This window comes from Temnothorax nylanderi, unplaced genomic scaffold (assembly GCF_030848795.1).
Source record: "Temnothorax nylanderi isolate EJ_2023f unplaced genomic scaffold, tnyl_v1.0 TNYL_tig0091_pilon, whole genome shotgun sequence".
NCBI lineage: Eukaryota > Metazoa > Arthropoda > Insecta > Hymenoptera > Formicidae > Temnothorax > Temnothorax nylanderi.
Genome location: NW_027249153.1, coordinates 302,967 through 325,022, shown reverse-complemented (window position 1 = coordinate 325,022; position 22,056 = coordinate 302,967). Strand labels below are relative to the sequence as shown.

The 22,056-nt window shown below is 38.3% G+C and overlaps 4 protein-coding genes across 4 annotated transcripts in view; 2 read left to right on the top strand and 2 right to left on the bottom strand.

The window, feature by feature from the left end:
• Sdc (Syndecan) overlaps positions 1 to 7,063 on the top strand; it is a 69,229-nt gene extending 62,166 nt beyond the window's left edge. The window contains exons 2-5 of the mRNA XM_071710674.1: positions 1,132 to 1,321; positions 1,813 to 1,910; positions 2,430 to 2,601; positions 2,843 to 7,063. Of these exons, the coding sequence (XP_071566775.1) occupies positions 1,132 to 1,321; positions 1,813 to 1,910; positions 2,430 to 2,601; positions 2,843 to 3,024 (642 nt within the window). The 3' untranslated portion in view covers positions 3,025 to 7,063. The remainder of the gene's footprint in view (positions 1 to 1,131; positions 1,322 to 1,812; positions 1,911 to 2,429; positions 2,602 to 2,842) is intronic.
• A 641-nt stretch (positions 7,064 to 7,704) lies between these two features.
• Positions 7,705 to 16,581, bottom strand: LOC139775010 (acyl-coenzyme A oxidase 1). Its single transcript, XM_071710644.1, has 11 exons — positions 16,209 to 16,581; positions 12,293 to 12,452; positions 11,859 to 12,027; positions 11,631 to 11,754; positions 11,439 to 11,558; positions 11,210 to 11,325; positions 10,941 to 11,110; positions 10,336 to 10,498; positions 9,854 to 10,197; positions 9,452 to 9,707; positions 7,705 to 9,359 (listed from the first exon to the last, which is right to left on the bottom strand). The coding sequence occupies exons 1-11, from the start codon at positions 16,324 to 16,326 to the stop codon at positions 9,099 to 9,101; spliced, it is 2,001 nt and encodes a 666-aa protein (XP_071566745.1). The 5' UTR covers positions 16,327 to 16,581; the 3' UTR covers positions 7,705 to 9,098.
• Positions 16,582 to 16,850: 269 nt separating this feature from the next.
• On the top strand, positions 16,851 to 19,087 carry Mrf1 (mitochondrial translation release factor 1). The gene is made up of 2 exons (XM_071710656.1): positions 16,851 to 17,245; positions 17,313 to 19,087. The coding sequence occupies exons 1-2, from the start codon at positions 16,900 to 16,902 to the stop codon at positions 18,215 to 18,217; spliced, it is 1,251 nt and encodes a 416-aa protein (XP_071566757.1). The 5' UTR covers positions 16,851 to 16,899; the 3' UTR covers positions 18,218 to 19,087.
• On the bottom strand, positions 18,258 to 21,907 carry LOC139775014 (histone deacetylase HDAC1-like). Its single transcript, XM_071710649.1, has 9 exons — positions 21,697 to 21,907; positions 20,971 to 21,083; positions 20,727 to 20,844; positions 20,265 to 20,638; positions 20,007 to 20,154; positions 19,632 to 19,917; positions 19,303 to 19,531; positions 19,091 to 19,193; positions 18,258 to 19,006 (listed from the first exon to the last, which is right to left on the bottom strand). Exons 1-9 carry the CDS (start codon positions 21,740 to 21,742, stop codon positions 18,936 to 18,938), a joined length of 1,488 nt encoding a protein of 495 aa, XP_071566750.1. The 5' UTR covers positions 21,743 to 21,907; the 3' UTR covers positions 18,258 to 18,935.
• Between the last annotated feature and the right edge of the window lie 149 nt (positions 21,908 to 22,056).

Below are 22,056 nucleotides of genomic sequence, written 5' to 3'. Positions count from 1 at the left end.
GGCGCGTCACTTCGCATTCCGCGGACATCACGTAACCGGAAGCGTGGGCTATTCCGCCGTTTCCTCCTCAATCATCCGCTCGTCGCCGCCGCTCTTTGTTGGACGCAGGAAAACTATGGACCGCCCCGCCGGTCAGCCGTTCAGCCGTTCGTTTACTCAATTTAACGCGATGCAGTTTTGTCGCGTGCCCTTGAAAAAATATCTCTGAAATTAAAGCGGCGAGTCCGGTCGAGTTTTTCGCGGCCCGTTACTACGCCCGTTAAACGCACGAAAGGCATGCGCGATGAGAGATACGAAGCGTCAGACGCGGAGCGTAGGAGACGCCGAAGAAGCGCGTTCTTCTATTTTGATGCTAAGCAATGGGAAAGAGATGAAGACGTTCTAGAAATAGAACGGAGCAACATTAATGTTACTCCCGCGCCACCCACGCTGATCCTTCACGAGGAGGAACCCCGTTGTCGCAAAGTCCCCGCGCCTTCATCCTTCTCCATCTTTCTCCTCGACGGAATTTAGCTCGCTCCTCTCCTATCCTCCTTCGCTCGTCTTGACTTCCGTTGAACCTGAAATTTGCGCGCATTTGCATGGCGATGCTCGACGACGCGACGCGCGACGGTGCGAGATTGCTAAATCCCGCGCGCTCCGCTTATGGCAATCGTCGCGAGAGAGGTGGAAGCGAGCAGAGATCGCTTCTATCTCTCTCGTGGCGGAGTTAAATTAAAATTTAATGAACCGCGGGACCCGGGAACCTTTCATGTCGCGGAAATCCCGTCGAGTAGGACACGCTTAAATATGCGCGTGCCTTTAATTACGTTAGCTCGGGTGTCGCGGAGCTTCGCGGCATCTGAGCGCGCTCCGCGGGACGTGTCAATGACCTGCGGGACACATCACGGAGATCTCGCCGCGAGAGACTCAACGTCGCGATTAGTCCCGGTCTACAATAGGTGTTTTAAGCCCTAAGCCTTAAGAAATTGATCAATCACAGTCAAATTTGAGGGGAATAATCAACTGTGATTGGATCAATTTCTTAAGGTTTAGAACTTAAAACACCTATTGTAGACGAGGACTTACACGTGTTCTTTGTCGATCGATTAAATCATTTAAATCACATTCGCCGTTTTCTCTGATTATCAGAAAGAACAGAGCGACAGCAAACAGAGGACGTCTGCGAGCTCGACCTACAACACCTTCCCGGATGACCTATACCTAGACGATCAGGACGCCCTAGAGGGTTCCGGCCGAGGTGGCAGCGACAATCGCGACGACCTCGAGGCCTCGGGCAGCGGCCTTGGCCCTGACGACGAGGACGGGGACGACGACCATGGTACGACACCCGATATCTCTCTCTAGAATTTTAACCAGTCGATCAATGGAACCTTTGTCTCTCTCCTGGATGAAAGAGAGATTAAATGTTATGTGCAATTTTTATACAACGTTCATTCGGCCAATCTGTTTCTCAACGATAAATCTATCACGACGTGTATATATTTATATCTCGGAGATTTCCTGCGGATCTTTTATATACGATATTTGATTGGTTGAAAAATGCCTATTGCAAAATGTTACAAAAATATCGTGCGCATCACAAAGGCGGCGACGTTGGCGGAAGGATTTTTTCAAATATTGAAAAATGAACGATATTGACACGTATCCTGTAAATCGTTTCTCATCCCCAATCACGGTGATTGGAAATTTGATTTCTAGTTTTCGCGAACGCACTACTCGCAACGTCGAAAAAAAAGTTTCCCGCAGATCTGCGTTCGGGCCTGTGCGGGAGATATCAATTCTAACGTATTTATCGTGACTTTGTTACAGAATTTACCGGTAATAATGGATTAGAGGTCCCGAGCAAGCCGACCGAAGCGAGACCTCCGTATATCATCGATGAGACAAACGTCAAAACTAAACAGCAGGTAAGCGCGACACGTCCCTAGAATTACATAATTTTGTAAAATTTCGGATTCTTCGGTTTTAGCTTCGCGCATCTAGAGCACTCGCTAGAACATTCTGCGTTTAAGAAAAAAGTTTATGGAATTCTATTTTCGTCCTCCGTTCGCGAACATATTCTGCACGTGCCACGGGAATGCGAAAATTATTGCGGGCGGTAATTGCCTGCTAATGCAAATCGTTGAATTTGTTCTCGCGGGAAAAGCTCACGGCTCACGTGAAGCTATAGTAAAGGAAAAGAAGAAATTGCAATTCATTCCTTAAATTGCACCAGTATATCATATTCTCGCGACGTTTTACGATATTGCGCTTGATATTTTTTGCACAGACGTGCAATCTAATTTGTCCGATTAGAGTGCTGACGCGACATTTGCCGCTCGGAACGGATTACTACATTTTTGTTCGACGACCCGCGTGCTCCTTCTAGTTCACAAGGGATCGCGAATTAAACAGATTAAAGTGATCGAGCCGTATCCAATTTCCAGACGACCATTGACACCGCGAACCGACCCGGCAACGAGGTCAACGTAATCGAGCCCTCAGGCACGGAAGACGATCACGCTGACAACACCGACGACATCCACGAGGTCTATATCATGAATCCGAAACCTGGGGATCGAGCTAGCTCGTTCTTTGCGCAGCCAGGCGTACTAGCGGGTGAGTGTAAAGCTGACAAAGCTTTCCGTCGAACTCGGCAAAGTGTATCACGAGGATCGAAATCAGATCTCGTGTCTCTTCGTTCGAATGTGCGTCTCGATCATGTTCGGTCATGTTCCGCGTCTTTACAGAGGCGGCGTGATTATTATTAACGCACGTATCGATCGAAGACTATAGCTCTTCGCAAGGTAGGCTCCGTCCGAAAATAAATCTAAGATACATATCTCGATTGTGCTTCCAGCTGTGATCGGCGGCGCGGTGGTGGGCCTCCTCTGCGCGATACTAGTGGTCATGTTCATCGTGTACCGGATGCGCAAGAAGGACGAGGGTTCGTACGCCCTGGACGAGCCGAGGAGATCGCCCGCGGCGCAAGCCTTCCCCAAGCCGGGCGCGCCTCACCACAATCGGGAGTTCTATGCTTGAGGCGACGGCGGCGCGATGGCGACTTCGCCGATTCCTCTCGCGATCTCACGATGCCGAGCCGAGTAAAGACCCACCGACGATCAACGCCCGCCTTTTCGGAATCCCGCTGGTCGATGGTGAAACAATTACTACGGCATACCGCATGGCACGCGCTTATAGACTCTCCCAAAACGCAAAGTTTTACTCGAGGAACGTCGCTCAGAACGTCGGCCGATTCTCGATTACACGGATCCCGCCCCCCCCCCCTCCCCCGAACGGTCCTCGCCGATGTATCTCCCTTGTTCTTAGCTTTAAAACGACCGTTATAACATATCCTTACTTAATTACCAGGATTCTTTCCCGTTTCCCTCCTCGGAAGGTAATTTTTTACGATTCTCCCGAGTTTCCCCTATGATTTTCAGCTCGACGCGAATCCGAGCCGCGACAACGACGTTCGCGCGCACGGCTTCTCGGTCGCCCGAATTCCTCTTCACTTTAGGAAACTGTATTTTCTTACACGCTGTATTTCATCGTGTTTAAAGAAAGATGTACGCGAGTAAGAGAGACAGAGAAGACGAATTCGCGGCTTTCGGCCGATAGACCGTTCACCGAACGCTGAAAACTTTTTCAACTTGACGCTCCGGTTTGCCCTTTGCAACACCCTGTACAGAGTTTCCTTTCCGTCACCCTGATTAAAGAATCGTATTTGCTGATCTCCGAAAAGATTCTCTTCGGAGTGTAATCATCCCGGCTGGTGACTGAAGTGACGGACAATGAACGACGAGACTACGGCTCTCGCATATATCCCGTCGAGACACCGTCGGCGAGGTTGCACCAATTCCAAGATGCATTTACAAGCGTATTTAGAGAGCGTATATATATTATATATATATATATATATATATATATATTTACGTGTATGTATACGTATATACATGTACAGGACTGAGAGCGTGAAAATTCGTGGGCGATAAACGCCGCTGCTATGTCGTTAATCATTCTGTCTCCCGGTGGAAGGAGGGAAGGGAAAAAGGATCGTTGCGGCGTCGTGATTTCTCTCCGACAGTAAGAGCAGCGAGGAGTTAAGCTGCAACCTCGTTCGCGCGTCGCTGCTATTACTTTTTTTTTTTTTTTTTTTTTTTAAGAAATTATGATATTTACTTTTTTGATACAAGCGTTTAATGCTGAATTTGACAAAAGTTTGGATCTTTTATTGCGCGTTCGTGTTCCAATAGAGGCGAAAACGGCGGGACTCGTCGACCATATTGATCGATTGCAGAGAGGATAAAAAGGGCGCCTATATTAAGAATATGTGTTAAGCATTAATCGTAGCGCGATCACATCGACCCACATTACATGTGAGGGAAACACAAAAAGATATTTTACGACGATGCATTTCTAGAAATTATACGTTGCACAAAATTGTTTAGAATTTATTTGGTCGATCGGTCGCCAGTACTGTACATATCGTTATAAAAAATTATAACGCGATTATTTCTGAAACTTATATAAGATTTTATACATATTTTCTCTGCGCAGCTTCTCTCTTCGTTTCATTGTATCCTAGAACGTTGGAAGCTAAACAGTTATCACAAACTCGTTGATAACTATCCAGTTATCTTTCGATTCTTTTCGATTGATTTCTAATGCTGGCATGTTTCTTGCATGTTTATCTACGAGATAAATGTATCTCAAATTTTTAAGATAAGACTCGATGGTAATTGAAAACGTATACAAACTCGCAGTTTGGATCATTTTATCGCTTAGATAACTGCTTCGTATAAATCATGTTTAATATATCGAGAATTTACGTATAAATACTGAAACTCCCGATAATTGTGATTATCATGTTTTACACATTCGCCAGGCATTTAGTAATTTTTATTAGAATCCTTCTGCTGTATGAATCGTCAGGTTGCAATTAACGCATTTAGCAAATAAAGTAAATTCTCAGTTAGCGTGCCATATCTTTTTGAAACGCGAACCGGCAGCCATGCGTGCGTGTCGCCAATACCGCGATCGACGTTTCCATCTTCCAGACCGTATTCCTTCAGAAATAAAATGCAGCTCTTAAAACGTGGAGGAATTCCTTTGTAGAGACTAAATATTTTTCATTTTTCCGATGCTCTCTCTCTCTCTCTCTCGAGACGAGCCTCGGACGAGCAGAAATAGCTCGTGGGGTCCACTGAATCATGTTTGCATGGCAATGGGACGTCCACACCCTCCTTCCACCCATAAGATAAAACATCCCACTTTTATTACCTGAATCGACTCTGATAAAAGTTCTTAATATATCCGTCTGGGGTTTATCTTGTCTTAGAGATTCTAACGACGAGAAGTCGTGTGTTGCCATAAAGTGAAAGACGGAACGCTGCGTTTGACAGGTATAATTACCCCGAAAGACACGAAGAAAAAAAAAAGAAGAAATATACGTGGTTCCTTCTTGCCCCAAGAGTGGTACGATAGCGCGCACGCCTTAGCACGACAGAAATGATGCCATAATGCTGTATTAGAAAGCGAAAGGGAACACGCGAAAAGCGATACAAATGCGTATATTCGTTCGTATCGGAATTTTTTCCCACGGTGACATTCGTCGCGCGATCGATCCGCATCGCGGAGTCCACCTATATTTGTTAACGTTTTTTTTTTCCTCTACGCGGTATCTCCTTGGCCGTGTTTCGCCCTTCCGTCGTCCCCGTTTATTTTTCGTAATTTTTTTACGATCCTGCACCGATCCTTGAATCTCTCTCTTTTTTTTCTTCTTTTCTGACAGTACGTGAGCGTCGTCTTTTCGCAGAATCCGATCCGTCGCGGAAATTCGGACACGTTGGAGTAATTAAAAGTATATATCATGCCGATACTGCCATATATACTGCGTAAGGAACAGCAATTTGGTACGAAACTCTCACGAATCCGCCTTATAGTCACGTTGTTTGCCATCTCACGGCACTCTCAACCTCCATCATCCCTCAAGTTTTTGATCCTTCCGTTTCTCTTCAGCTGAGATTCTCTTAGGTCCGAATGTGCCGATCACGATTACTACTATGAAAAATGTATAGAGTCTACTAAACGCCTTATTTATTTTATTATCGAGAATAATGTAGCTGCCGCTCATCCGCGGCAAATTTATCGCTTCGATTTATCCTCGTTGAACATGCGCCATGTTGTTTTGACAAAAAAAAAGGACAATTCTGCGGCATATCATGACATAATTTTATTGACTTGCATTTTTAATCGATCGCAAATTTACTTGTACGTGAACGAAGCCTCGAGATTTGTTTGTGCTTTTAAACGACTCAATTTTACTAAATTTAATGAATTCTCTTTCACAGAATCTCTTTTAGTGTATCTAAGTTTGGAATGTTACACATAGGAAATCAATAAGAATAATAACGATAAGAACATTAGTAACGATAGTTAGATATAATGCCGATTATGATCAAAGAAATACCCGTATTCTCTCTTTCATAACTTATTAAGTCGGTATATTATTTTCGTTTTAATTTTCATCTTTTCTAATGTGGATCGATTAGATTCCTCCAGTACTTCACACGATTCTTTAATCAATCTATAACTTTTTAAAAATACAGTGTTATGAAAAATGCTTTTATCTATCTATCTATAATGTTCCTGTTTTTTTTCTTTGTCATCTTTTTAATCTCCCTCTGTTTCTTGGAAACCTTCGTCTCGTGTGAAGTAAACGAGGAAAGACCTAGAAATTGGGGATTCGTAACCTTTATTAATAATCACACGATATAGATGAAATCGTTCGTTAGATAGTAATTAATTGACCTCGTGGTGTCGCTTGCCTTAGCTTTTGCTAGCTTACGCTCTACCACGCGGCCAATTAACGTCTGAGAGAAATTAAGCGAAGAGGAGAAGAAAAATAATAATTGTAATGAAATCATATTTTATAAGAAGACGTAATTCCGTAAGAACACTATAGCAATGAAAAGTCTGTCTAATACTAGGCAAAAAAGCCCATAGGCCAGGTGGACGAATGAAAATAATTTTAAAAGTGGATTAATATTTAATAATAACGATAATATTAACAATGTTATTTTTTAAGTGTAAGTACTGTCATCCCATCGCTCCTCTTTCCTTCTTCCTCCTCCCGTTCCTCCTCCTTCTCTTCGTCCTTTTCCTATTGTTCCCTAACTGGTCTATATTACATATATGTGTATATATCCGTCTATGCACGAACCCACAAAATACGTATATACATGTATATGTACTTATATATAAATATATAGATATATTATACTCGCTCGCGCAACTGCGATAAAACGCAATTTGTTTCGGTTTTTTCTCACTAAAGTGTTTTATATATCATTCTCCCACGTTTTCCTTCTGAAAGTTAAAACTCAACTTCCTACCACACCGTACGTATATAATCGCAATAATGACGGGCCAGCAAGACACAAGCAGCTTCTTACCGAATGCAAAAGATGGGGTATCCATGTTATCGCTGTTGCGGACATCAAAGTAATTATTACGTTATTCTTAATTAACGGGAATTAATAATTGCATTATATTAGTATAATAACAAACAATAATGTATGTCGTCGCTCCTATTCTGTAAATAAATACTATACCGTCTAAGGAAACGCGTTGGAAACTTCTTTGAGATACGAAAAACATCTCTTCCAGTTCATACAATGTTGCGTGGAGTTCAGGAATTCGTAAAACCGTACACCGGAATAACGAAGGAAGATTATTTGCACTTTATTTATGTATATCAAAATACAGTATGTATTCGTACCTTCGAGTTACATGAAATTACCGCGATATAACATTCTCAAAGATAAATCTGTAAATACATACTAGGACATCTAACTGTAAAAATTACATTTTTCTTTTATTAATATTATCATTTGCAAAACAATACTTCGCATGTGTGCTCCCATTTCACATATACAATATTTATATTTTATAAAATATCACTATCAAAAATATCAATCTTTTTTTTTAAGGATTGATTTATGAACGTAGAAAATACTTTATACATAATGCATAAAACAATGTGTTAATACAGATGCCGATAAATGTATAATAGACAAATACATTTCCATCAATTTCGTACTTCTGTTAAATTGCGTCTTATAAAAATGTCTTTTAAGAGACAAACGTTTTATGGAATACTAATGACTACAGGATGATTCTTAATTGTGTATCAATGCTTCAGACAGTGAATTTAAAAGTTTCAATGAAAATAAGTCGTTTAAGCTTTATTTTTTCAGTTACAATAAATCAAAGGAAATGTTCAAAGTATGTGCGTGTACTCGAAAAATGAAGCCTAAACAATTTATATTTATATATTCTTTACTTTTTTTCTAAATTCATTCCTGAAGCATTGATATAGAATTACGACATGCAAGAAACATCCTGTATATGTGTGCGTTTCCATATAATATCAATATAAATATATTGTGCGAGTTATTTATATTATTATTATAAAGTGAACAAAACGTTTTTGTTATACTTAAAGTTTCTGTTTTTTCACTACAGTTATATAGAATTGATATGTAAACTTTCTTTGCAATATGCATAAAAAAATTAGTTTTTTATGTGCTGTCACTCTCGTTTAATAATATGAATTGCTAAAATATGCTAGAAGCGATTTTTTTTATATCTTCATCTGTGCATTTAGATATAATTTTATCTAAATATACATTTCCAGCAAAAATAGGTCTTGTGAAAATTGATTTAATTTACAACTATTTATCAATCCACGAACCAAAAAAGGTTTTGTATATTTCATCAATCCCTTATTATTAAGTGTGTAGCACACAAAAAAATTAATTTATTCTGATTTATATTGTAAGAAAAATATTCTTAAAAATGATTTTTTTAAATCATGATATCTTGACATTATAATTCAATATAACTACTATGAGAAAAGAGATGCTTTAAAGTCACCATAAATTTACTGCAGCATTTGCAATTATGATTATTAACATGTCCCGGAAATTTTACAAGATAATTTTCCCTTTTAATAGTGTTGACAGATTTGCCATGCAAATTTATTGAAATGTTAAAATAGTCTCTTATCTATAGTAGAACTTGTTGACTATTTTATGATAACCATAATATGACTATAAATTACTTTTAAGGAAAGGCTTGAGGTATTTATGGAAGGATTGATTGACACTCTCCTGATTTAAAGGACTTTTCATCGCTTCATCAAAGAGACGCTGATACACATTGCCGTCATATGCGCCAAGCGCGGATGCGAGGATCTCGTCGCGAATATCGAATCCATCGACGATACCGACAGCATTTGGGCGGATTGCAGCGAGCATCTCTTCGAAGCGCGTTTGGAGCGCCGGAACATCTTCGTTATTTAGACAGGAAAACTGTTACAAAATTCATCGTGTTAATGAAGTGACTTGATACTTATCGAAATTATGATGGTAATATTAATTTTACACAAGCATGTGGTACTAACGCGAAGAAAGTCTCCGAGGCGTTGCAGTACCCAATATATCGAGTACAATTCACAAAGCTGCATTAAAACTTCGCGAAGCTGCTTGGACACGGATGTCAATCCTCTGACATTCTCAGCGAATCGCATCACTAGGAAAGCTCGGCAATGCGATTCTGCGCAATGCGCTAATTCAATGCTAGTTTGATTCCACGCGTCTTCTGGTGACGCACCACTACGTATTCTACGGTCCATGTTTTCCGTCGCCAGACGAATTTTACTATAAAAACATTTATAAATTATAGATTGCGATGATATTGCAATGCTCCGTTTTGCGATCATGACCAAGTTTTTATATGTAAATATCGATTTCCTTTGTGCATATATATATTTCCTTTATATATATATATATATATATATATTTACCCTGCGGCAACTGCTTGATGCGCTTGCACAATACACGTTAAAGTATTTTTCCAAGGACGCTGTTTTACTCCACGTGAAAGAACAACTAAATATTCGACAGTCGGAGGTAGCGGTTCACCGCCAACAGCTTGTCTCCAAGCTTTCACCAGATATCTAGCCGTTTGCAATAGCAGAACCGTGTTTTCGCCTTCGTAAGTGCAAGTAGCAGTCACTAAACCATAAATTGCCGGTAAGTTGCTCGCATCCATATAACCGTGTCCACCACACGCCAATCGTAATTGCTCAATGCCAGTAGCTCCGTCTGATGATGCAACTGCCTTTAGACAACATGCCAGCGCGTGCAGCTGAAAAATATAATTTTATTTTTCTAATAATAACGAAAATTATTAAAATTTTAAATCAATCTTTTTATTACACGGAATTTAAGACAGCAATTATTTTCTACACAATTTCTATTTTTATAATAATGTATTTTAGCATACCTCAGGTAGTCTCTCTAGCTCTCCCTGATCTAATTCAGCTGTCACATTATTATACATCTCCCAAATCCAATCAGCGCACATTCGAAATGCGAAACACGCAGCAAGATTGGGAAACAATTTGTATTGTTGCGTAACATAATTCATAATTTGCGATTCGGGCTCGCTGGAATAAATAAAAAACATTTTAAAGTTACATTAAGATATACCAAAAAATCTATTACAGATAATGAAATGTACATATATTAGCATTTATATTGGCTAACAGAAAAAGGAAAAAGAAAATGTATTCAAAATTACTATCAGAATTGTAAAAACAAAACAGTCTATAAACAAAGTATATTCAAATTTAAGCTATTTGCCAAAGAGAGTCTGAATAATGAAATAATTAGTCTAATTACTATGCACCTTTAACCGACCTTCAGACTGAGCGAAAAACAAAAAAATAGTAAAGCAAATCCAATACGACTTGTACGAAACTTTATGTCTTCATTATGTGCTTCGAAATCAAGCAATACATCAAAAAATGTAACAGCATAAAATAGCATAAAGATAAACTTTCTAAATTGATTACAGATTTTATTTTAATTTATTCTTGTATCACGTACTCGGGCTTTATCTGACTCTGACGTCTTATTGCGCTGTATCTAATAGCTATTGTCACCGCCTTCGACAGGTAGTTGGAAATATCGCGTACTAATACCACTCGAACGAACATCATTGTACCATAGGTCAGTTTATCACTAGGCGCTTTCACGTAAGTTCCATCCTCTAATACCTGAAAATATCGGATAATTAGACCTTTAAACTTCTCCATTAGACTTGTCATTAAATAACCAATCGTGAATGCCTCGCCTTCTCTCTCTGTTCCTATTACCTGAGAATTTTTCATCAGCATGTGCTCGCGCGGTATTCTAACGTTCTCGAAACCGAGAAAGCCATTATTAGTTGCATTCATTCCTAACTTGGTACCAATTTCCCCAATCTTTATACCTGAGAATGAAGGTGAATCTTTTAACATAAATCTTTTTTGTCGTTCGTAAACGCGATGAATTTAGCGAAGGATGTAAAGTTTACTTGTAAGATACGTTTATGATTTCACGCACCTGGTAAAGGTTCATGAGTATCCTCGTCCCTAAGTTGCACAATAAAAGCATGGATACCTCTGCACTCTCCTTTCGTATATAATTGTGCGACGACAATCGCATAATTTGCCGTTTGACCCACTGAAAGTATTTTCTTTTCTTTGAGCCTCAAGAGTGATTCGAATATATGTTATTTTGAACAAAAATACTTACAACCACCAGGCCACCACTTGTACGATGTCAAAGTCGGGCTATTTAATACAAATTCCCCGGTCTCAGGATCGTAAGTCGCTGTAGTTTCTAAACCTCTAATAAACGTGCCATGACCAAGCTCCGTCTAAGAACACATTTTTTATTATTCCAAAGATAAGTTTCTAGAATTAAAGATATATGTATATTGAAAATTATAAATCATAAGTTTGTCGTTAGTAAGAAACATACTTGGGCATAAGTACCGATGATATTACAGCTCCAAGCCCTGGATATCCAGTATCCTTGCTGTTCGACAGTGCCCTGTCCCATAATAGCCGGTATGAACATCACGTAGTGCAGTGTCAGCGGATTACCGTCCTTCAATATCGCCGAGCCTAACATGCCTCCTAAAATTTGTCTACAGAGCACCAGAAATGCTTTTGTCAAATGACGCTTTTTTAGATTTTTTTTAAAATATTTTTCCTCGCATGGAATATTAAACTTTGAATGAAATTAAATATTATCTCGATTAAATAATATATTTATAAATAATAATCTTACTTGGAGAGAGAGTGAATGATATTTTTGTTATAAAACATTAAACTTGAAACATTATGTTTAATATACAGTTTCTTCATAGTGTAACGACATAAAACATATTATTACGTGTTTAAATATCTTACGAGAAAACGTCCATGCCACCTTTCCCTGAGTCGTGTAATTGTTGCACTTTCTGTAATACTCGGCATCCTTTCATTATCGCATCCTCGTAAATTTCCTTGTGACTCTTGTATTTTGCAGGAATTCTATCATGTAGAAGCGGATCGCTTAGAAAGAAGTTTTCTGCAAATAATAAACTCGAATTACTATTTGAAAATTAATAAATTTTCATATTAACGAATGCAAATGAATTTTGATAACAACACGAGCTATGCAAATCCAATCAATACGCTAAATATAAATAATTAAATTAGGTAATAGCTAAATAATCAGATTGAAGGTTGAATAAACGATTTTGAATGAGCAAATCAAATTAACGAGGTCGGTGGCTCAAATAAATACGATAGGAATTACTTCAAATTTATGGAGGATATTCGTCTATGCCCTATGGGAATTTGTCGTCCATGCCAAAGTTGAAGACAATTGTCTGCATGGTTGTCAAGTAATTAATTATTAAAGTTATACTCTTATCTCTCTCTTATACACGGGCGACATAGCAAAAATGCTACGACACCTGTAATGTAACTCTCAAAAGTATATTAAAAATGATGAGAATTTAATGAAAATACCTAGGTACAAATAATTCTTTACATATTTAGAAAGGACTTTTATGAAGACTGAAATGATTTGTCTACATAGTTATCGAGAAATTGTAAAAATAAAACAGCATATTGCCACAACGTGGATAATAACGTATTTAGATTTCAAATTGTACAAACAACGATTTAAAACCTTAAGAAACAGCTTATTAAAAATTCCACATATTTATTTGCTAAAACTCATTTATTTCACGCGACGAAAACACACCTATAGGCTTTTCCCTGCCTCGCCGCCTGCCCCGCAACGTGACGGCAACCAACCTCCTTAAATCCTAAATGATTAAATTAAATTTCTTCATAAAGCCGCTTTTTCGTGTGACTATAGAGTATAAAAATAATTTCGAATTAAAATTTCCCGATAAACTAGGGTGCTGCTCTCTGAAGCTGATCTCTATACCGATGTCCCATCGAAAGTTGCACAACCAGTTTCCGATTCGACGAACTCGACATGAGTACCTATTATAGAGATCTGCCCTTTGCGATCTTCTTGAATTATACAATCGTAAAATCATTGACACAAATTATTGGATACTGGATATTGGATATTGGACACATATATATATCTCCTTTATCATTCGTGAATTAACGATTTGATATAGATAAATGCTAATTTATTTTTCGTCCATTAGATTAATGGTTTTAGGGCAGCGTTTAATTAAAGATAACATTCGGAATGCATTTCTCAATACGTCGAAAATGATCTCCGTCAACGAAAGACGATGCAAGAAATATTGCCACTTTCGAACGACTTGATCTATTATAGATGCCAGTGATATCGGAATAACAACTTCTTCCCGCAAGTCATCCGAGTATCTAGTATCTAGTCTATACGTGGAAATATGACGTTTGTATATAGGTATTTAATCTCGCGTTGAACATTGAACCGAGTAGCTGCGCATATATTTGTATGAAGGTGCTGTTCCGCATATTTATGGCTCTTATCAATTCATATAAAAAAAACACGATTTAACAGCTTTGCTTGATGTATCTTATCATAGCTCTTAATTTTTTTTTTTACGTGATCAATTTTAATCTCAAGCAACATATTCTAGTATTTTATATATAATATGTATTTTATATATATATTACATAATACTAAATACACGAATATTATCAATATATCAAATTAAAAAATGTGATAGTTTATTATCACAATAGTCATTTGGCGCTCTCTCTCTCTCTCTCTCTCTCTCTCTCTCTCTCTCTCTCTCTCTCTCTCTCTATCTCTCTCTCTCTCTCTCTCTCTGTTCACGACAAAACATGATAAAATATTATCAGAATTAATTAGACAAATGACTGTCAATGAGGAAAAAACTGATATTCTTATTTACATTTAAATGATATTCTTATTCTCACATCTTTGTACAATACAAAACACTCGACAAACTGATTGACGACAACAATAATAATTCTTATCACTATTATACATTTTTACTGAAAACAATATTGAAATAAATAATATTGCGTGCAGCCAACAAATGTTAACATGGCTACGTAAATAAATGACGTAAAAAAGTAACATGCATGACTATGTGAATAAATAACTAATACGGCTGAAAAATTATCTGATAAGATAGCCTTTAATTACAACTTACAAGACAATACGAAAACAGTTGCGTACGTTTACTTTGACGTAAGTAGCAAAAAAGAATACATAAAGATATTCACTACTATCTCAGATTGTGTGACGTCAGAAACGAGAAAATATGCAGCAAAATTTTTGCTAAATATATTAAAATGGAAATAAGTTTTAATGAAACAACACTTACAATCGATAGAACCAATTTGTAAAATTTACCAAAAACTCTCCTTTTATTTCATTAATTCTTTAGGCTCCTGCCTACTCGCCGCTTCTATGCTTGATTGATAACGTCAGAAGCGAGAAATCGCATGGCAAAAGTTTTTTCGGTTTTACGTTGAAATAAAAAGATATATCCATAAAACGCAACTGTAAACGATTCTACACATTTGTATAAAATATACCGAACACTTTTCTTTGGCTGTCTCACGTTTACACGACATATTCGCTAACGTCCGATATTCGTATCTATCATATTTGCAAACGTAAATATATTTTTGAGTTGTGATAAAAAGTAAATGCAAAATTATGAGGTACTTAATTGTCCGAAGAACTGAAGACGGGAGTCTTGAAGAAATTTTTGCCGATGGCATTAGCTTGCCAGATCTTTTTCTAATGTTTTATGTAATTACGTAATTATTTATCTTATAATCACGTCAAGTATCGAATATGCTTGGAGATATTTGTAACAGCACATGTTGCAGAATAATTCTTTATAAAACAATTATAAAAATTTATAATTGTTATATAAAAACTGTTATTAATATTATTAGGAAGAATATTATCACGCATGCACTGAGAAACAAATATTTAGATAAAAAAAAATATTTATTTAGATCGTGGCTAAGAGATTATTTACTTAATATAATACACATATTTATTTAGAATTAAATATTTTTATTTAAATTAAGTAAAAATATCTAATTCTAAATAAATATGTGTATTATATTAAGTAAATAAGCTCTTGGCCACAATCTAAATAAATAATTTTTTTGATCTAAATATTTTTTTTCAGTGTGAAAATACATTGAAAAAGTATAATACCTATATTCAATTGCGAGAAATCGAAAGAGTGCTCGGTAAGGTATAAACTTTCGCGCCTTTCACACTTTTACCTACTAATTCCTAGGAAACCATAGAACGTTGTACACGCCTTTCTATCCATAAAAAAAATCCATCATAAACGGAGTAGTTTTTAAAAGAGAATTATTCTTCGTAATTTACGATAACGAATTTCCTTCCTGTTTCGTTTCAAGTTAAATTGACCGCTGTTCAGTTACATCCAGTTACAATCAAGTTACATGTTTATCCTTCTTGCTTTTTCCTGTGGTAAATAAAAAATGCGTCGGGACAAGTAACGCGCACAACAAGTAACAAATCAACGCGAGAATAAATGTAACATAAATCCAACTTCTACGAGACAAATAAGTAGACGCGAGGCGGGAGTTGATACGTAAGATCCAGCTCCCTTATCACGAAGTGAGTAATAGTTGATAAACAGAAAAACAGAGCGATTGAGTTGGGCGTTGACATTTCGCGCAGCTTCTCGCGGCAGAGGGAGAGAGCGCGCAGTGAGTCCTTGCTTTGCTCCACGCTCCACGCTCCACGCTCCACGCTCCACGCTCCACGCTCCACGCTGATGCGAGCTAAGCGCATGATGACCGCAACCGCAACGCGCGTGCGAATTAAATGACAACGAACCTAGCTCGCGCCGATGCGACGTCTTCTCCGCGCCGCCGTCCCAGAAACTCGTCAGCTCCATGGGATCGAAGCTGCATCTCTCGCGCTCGCGCCGCAGATCCGCGTTGATCGTCACCATCGTTCGCTAGTTGAGACCGGAGGGAAGAGCTTGTCACCACGTTCCAGAGCATCTGCCGAGTAACGACCGAGTTGTTGTTGGCCGTGGTTGGCCGCGAACTGCCCAGTTGCCCACTGCTACGTACCGGCCGATCCGATTCTCCCACGCGATCACCTCGTCGTAACTCGCAATCAGAATTGATGACAGATGCACCACCACCACCACCACTGACCACGCACGCACCACTGGCCGCCACTTGCCGCCACTGGAGCCTGGAGCGTATGCCGTATATACGGTGACTCCGTCGGCCGTCGGCGCTTTTGATGTAATTTCGGAGCCAAATCGGAGAGCGCACGCGCGCAGCAAGTGCAAGTGACTTGACCAGTACCGCCATCTAGAGATGTTTATCAATATTCGAAATTGTCGAAAAATATAAATAGAAATAGGTATAAGAGAGAAGCTAGATGGAGCAACTGGGCGATTTATTTATCTCACAAACTCACAATCTCGCATGTGTGCTCTTCATTTTAACCAATAAGGTGAATAAGGGACACAGTCGCGGCACTGTACATACAGTACTATATTATTATTCAGATGAGACTCGTAGAATGTTGCAGAATGTCTCTGCTAATACGAAGATGCAAATTCGACAATTATTGGCGATACCCGAAGCTCGTAAATCGGATAAAGTTTCACGAGCTGCACGCTTGGTCGTTGACCAACTTGATTTGGACTTCGAGAAACTTTTGCGATGCGCACGCGAAACCGAATATTTTGGACGATAGAACTAAAAAGTTTTTAGATTATCTCGCGAACGAGTACAAAAACAAATCTTGGAGGAACAATAACTTAATCGATTTTATCGATTTAAATGCTTCCGGTGGTTTATTGAGCAAAAGAGTGCAGCTCATAGAAAATATTCAGAATTTGCATGATTTAGGTAAACTGAGTGCTTATACTCGTTACGACAATCGACATAATTTCTAACGATAAATTTCTTTTTGTAGGACAGCAGGATATAGAGATGAAAAAATTAGCGGAGGAGGAAGAAGCGTTGTACAAAGAGCAACTAAATGAACTTGACGAGAGATTATTGAACATAATACTGACAAACATGTACAAAGATTCGTACGACAACATCATTGTCGAAATAACGGCGGGTGTCGGTGGCCAGGAAGCAATGCTGTTCGCCAAGGACTTGTATGATATGTACATAGGCTACGCCAAGTATCTAGGTTTGGATTACGAGATGATCGACATCGAGATAAGCGATAACAAGGGCATTAGGCATGCCAGTATTATGATATCTGGCGATCAAGCTGACAAGTTCCAACACGAGGGTGGTGTACACCGAGTCCAGCGGGTACCAGCCACGGAAAGAATGGGCCGAGTACATACCAGTACCGCCTCAGTTGCAATTTTGCCGGTGCCATCGGAGATACAGATTGCGATCAATGAGAAAGATTTGAAAGTAGAGACAAAAAGAGCGTCCGGCGCAGGTGGTCAACATGTCAACACCACCGATTCCGCGGTGAGGATAACGCATCTGCCAAGCGGGCTGAGCGTTACCTGTCAGGTAGAAAGGTCGCAAGATAAGAATAAAAAGATGGCTATGAACAAACTGAGGAGTATCCTGTACGAGCAGCAATTGAACAAGCAATCGTCATTCACGAGCGAGTTGCGGCAAAAGCAAATGGGAATGGGATACAGGAACGAAAAGATTAGAACGTACAATTATAATCAGGATCGCGTGACTGATCACAGACTGGGTCAGAATGGGACTCTCTACAACTTGCCGGAGTTTATGCAGGGTGGAGCGGCTCTAGAGGAATTGGAGGACAAATTATATAATCACGTACGGATGAAAACTCTGCTCGAAATAGTCAAAAAGCTTGAGACGCGATCAAAGTGATGCTTAGTCTTTTCTAAAATTATCATTTTGATACAAAAGATTGTATATAAGGTTTACTTTATATAGGCAAGTTATTGTACAGAATAATTATTATAATCGAATATATATGTATATATATATATATATATATATGACACATTCTCATTGAGTTTGATGACGGAGATATAATCATCTTTCACTTTGGTAGTAACGCAGATTTAATAACTTTTATACAAACATTCATACATGTATGTGTAAAAGTTATATATGTATATGTCTGCCGAATATTTGTTAATAAACATATAGGATTTTACATTTATTTTTATCTTAATTACGTATCTTGATTACTATAAAGCAACTTTACATATCTCATTAAATACAAAAGTACAAATACAGTAATATACAAAATCCATACGTTCATAATTTCGTCTCTGGATCGATTCTTTTTCTTAAATCTTAACTCATAAAAATTATGAAAAGGTCCTCATCACTGGATATATGCATACTTCTTTTATATTTGGATTCCATATGCCTTGTCTTCAGCCAGGCCTAAGTAGATTGCACACACTTGACATATGATACTTCTCTATATCTCAAGAGGCTTCTCAGCATGTAGCACGATAATGATCCCACCAAAAATTCTATTATTCCTTTATTTAAATGATCTAAACTTATCTATACTTAATTTTTAAATAGGGACTTTTGTACTTGTGCAGATATGCGAATTTTGAAGTACTTATCAGAGGTTCATCCCACCCTCTTTCTTTGTTTCGTCATTCATGAAATTTACTTTCTCATCCTTTTCATTTTCTAGTTAAACAGAAATATTTATATAATTATTATAATTGTTTGAATATTAACTTCAGAAAATAAAATTAAAAATTATCTAAATACCTTTCACATCTGATTTTACATCGTCTTCTTTCTTTAGATTAATGTTCATAAGACGCATATCCATTTCTTGACCTTTTTCCAAACGTAATCGCTTCGTAGGCCCCTTTAACATAAAAAAATGTCAAAGCTCGCAATATCTACATTATGCCTTCCATAATGCATTTTTAAAAGAAGTGATTAAGTATCAGACAGATTAGTATAAAGATTATTACCTTGTACAATCTGTTATCTCTTCGCCCACCTTCACCTTCATCTTCACTATCGCTGTACTCGTTCTCACGTTGTATCCTCTTATCTAAATCACGTTGGGGTAGTCTCTCATCGAGTTTAATCTTTTCTTCAATTTCTGCATCATCAATAATGGCACCATCCTCTGGTATTGCCTGAACTTGTACGCCAGGTGCATGAGGTAGCATTCTCAGGTTTTCAAACAACCTCGTTCTATGATTATTAAAAGCGATTATGAATTACTGTTTATTCATAATATATATAAAAGTAACAGAGAAGTTAACTACATACAGAAGTGGAAATCAAAGCTTACTTAATTTTGTCGAGATATTCAGGAGTATTTTGATTTGTCATATTTGAAGGACTAATATGTAGTTTAAAATCAGGGCCGAAATATTCAAAGTAATCGTTGTATGGAAGCTCGTTAGCGATTTCACTTCCGAGAGCCACCGATGTCTCATATGTCCAACATCTGGACACATTTCTGATGGTATAACCACCACCTCCCACCATCAGAAAAGGTAAATTATATCTCTTCACAAACTCTACGCATTTGCCGTGACCCCTCACAGTTAAATTGAAGCATCCTAATCGGTCGCCTGCATTGATTAATATTTGCATTAAAAGTTGTGCAATTTTATTGTGATATAAGTAGGTTCTCTTTTGGGGGGGGGGGGGGAATGCTTACCTGTCAGGGAGTCTGCACCACACTGTAAAACAACAGCAGAGGGTTGAAATGTCTCCATCACTTTAGAGATGATAGGAACGAATATTGAGTCGTAGCTTTCATCATCCATACCATCTCTTAAAGGTATATTAACTGCATAGTACTTTCCCTGGTTAGTAATGAGAAAAAATCGCGTTTATTAACAATGCTTTAGAGATATTTCTTAGATAAATAAGTGAAATTATGAATATTGTTATATTTTGATACATTTTTTTTTACCTTTCCTGCTCCTATATCGCGAAGATCTCCCGTTCCAGGGAAATACTCGCCGTACTTGTGAAATGAGACCGTCATCACTCTATCCGTCGTGTAAAAAGCTTCCTCTACACCATCGCCATGATGAACGTCGATGTCGATGTACAAGACTCTCTGATGATATTTGAGCAATTCCAAAATTCCAAGCACAATATCATTTACATAGCAAAAGCCAGAAGCTTCGCTCTTCTTTGCATGATGTAAGCCACCGCCCCAATTGATGCAGATTTCCGAGGCTTGCTTGTTGAGCTTTACAGCCGCAGCTACAGATCCACCAGCTGATAATTGACAAAATTCGTACAAGCCATCGAAAACAGGGCAGTCTTCTCCAACGTTAACTATCACCCATAAAAGAAGGAATATTAACGTTTCGAAACATAAATTTCAATCAAACATAACCATTACTATTCGACAATAACATCTTACATCGTTGCATTTGCTTGTTGTATTCTGCCATGTTGTCTGGGCGTATTGATCTGAGAAATCTGATGTAATCATCACTATGGAATTTTGTCATTTCTTCTGCTGTAGCTTTATGTGGTCGCTAGACAATAATAAAACACAAATGCTTTATAATAACCATATTCCAACTAAATGTATTTTTATAAAAAACTGTAAATAAATGAAAGCTAAATATACAAATGGGAAATAATCATTAAAAAGTTCTTACATATATCTCCATCTTCCTGTAAAGACCATAGTTCAAGAGTAGATTGTGCGTCATCCTTATACGATGCGGCTTCATAGGATGTCCTTGGCCATAATAATAATTCCCGATATCACCTGGATAAATTGAAAACATATATCTAAATAAATCAAGGCAGTATGTAAAAGAACCTCAAATTTGTCATTATCATCAATTGATGTGTTTCAGTGAAGACTACAGTATACCGGGGCACATTTGAGAATCTCTCGTAACTTTCTACAAAAACCGTACTAATTTCCACTGCGTTGGTCGAATTATCGATTTAACATAGAAAATATCTCTGGGGGACGTAAGATATATCGAGAAAAATAACTGCATCAAAGTTTATCGTAGGAACACGATAATGCCAGAGTTTCTTGGGTACACGATAACTATGTAACCAAGACCGACTGACGCTACGGTCGTGCGATAGCACAGCTGAGAGTCTGTCGGCTTAACGACGTAAAAATCGTATTATCGGACGTAACGAGCATGCAAATCTTGGTTTACTGTGCTGAAACAATAGTGCTTCGTCCAATACTTCGTATTTACCGTCGATTAAGCGGAAAATGGACTGATCAGCGGTCAAATATCGAGCCAGATCAAACAGAGGCGGTGCATGAGTGTAAGTGGTGCAAACGCAACTCGACGAGCTTCGAGCTTCCAATGTATGTCTCTACGTGGTTTTACAACGGCTTTCTCGATACTTACTATCATAGTAGTAGCAAACGCGTTTCTTGAACGGCTGCATGGCCATTTCTACGGCTTGGCTCAGGTTAAAATCGGATAAAACACTTGGTGCGGAATTACACGAAGACCATGGGCAGTGGCTTGTACTGGGAACTATTGGACTGCATATGTTCGAATTCACTTCGATTCGCTTGCAGTAGTTGCACCCTAATGGCCGAGAGCAGGGGAAAACTCCCCCCTTTGAAAGACGCGAGTTTCAGCGACACCTGAGTCGGAACTGGTCGGAACTAAAATCGATCACGTGATAACGTGGTAAAGAGCGCTAAATTCAAATCGTGAATACTTTTCATTATTGATTTTTTTAAGATTAAAAAATTAATG

Bases quoted from the DNA above. Each gene is read 5' to 3' on its own strand.
- LOC139775014 (XM_071710649.1), bottom strand. From the start codon at position 21,742: ATGGCCATGCAGCCGTTCAAGAAACGCGTTTGCTACTACTATGATA. The intron at 19,194-19,302 runs GTAATAATCTTT...TTTATGTTAAAG, and splicing joins GAGATAACAGATTGTACAAG to GGGCCTACGAAGCGATTACG. The intron at 19,007-19,090 runs GTATTTAGATAA...CTGTTTAACTAG, and splicing joins TGTAAAATCAGATGTGAAAG to AAAATGAAAAGGATGAGAAA.
- Mrf1 (XM_071710656.1), top strand. From the start codon at position 16,900: ATGAGACTCGTAGAATGTTGCAGAATGTCTCTGCTAATACGAAGATGC. The intron at 17,246-17,312 runs GTAAACTGAGTG...TTCTTTTTGTAG, and splicing joins TCAGAATTTGCATGATTTAG to GACAGCAGGATATAGAGATG.
- LOC139775010 (XM_071710644.1), bottom strand. From the start codon at position 16,326: ATGGTGACGATCAACGCGGATCTGCGGCGCGAGCGCGAGAGATGCAGC. The intron at 11,559-11,630 runs GTAAGTATTTTT...AAATACTTTCAG, and splicing joins CAAGTGGTGGCCTGGTGGTT to TGGGTCAAACGGCAAATTAT. The intron at 10,499-10,940 runs GTACGTGATACA...TATTTATTCCAG, and splicing joins CAGAGTCAGATAAAGCCCGA to CGAGCCCGAATCGCAAATTA.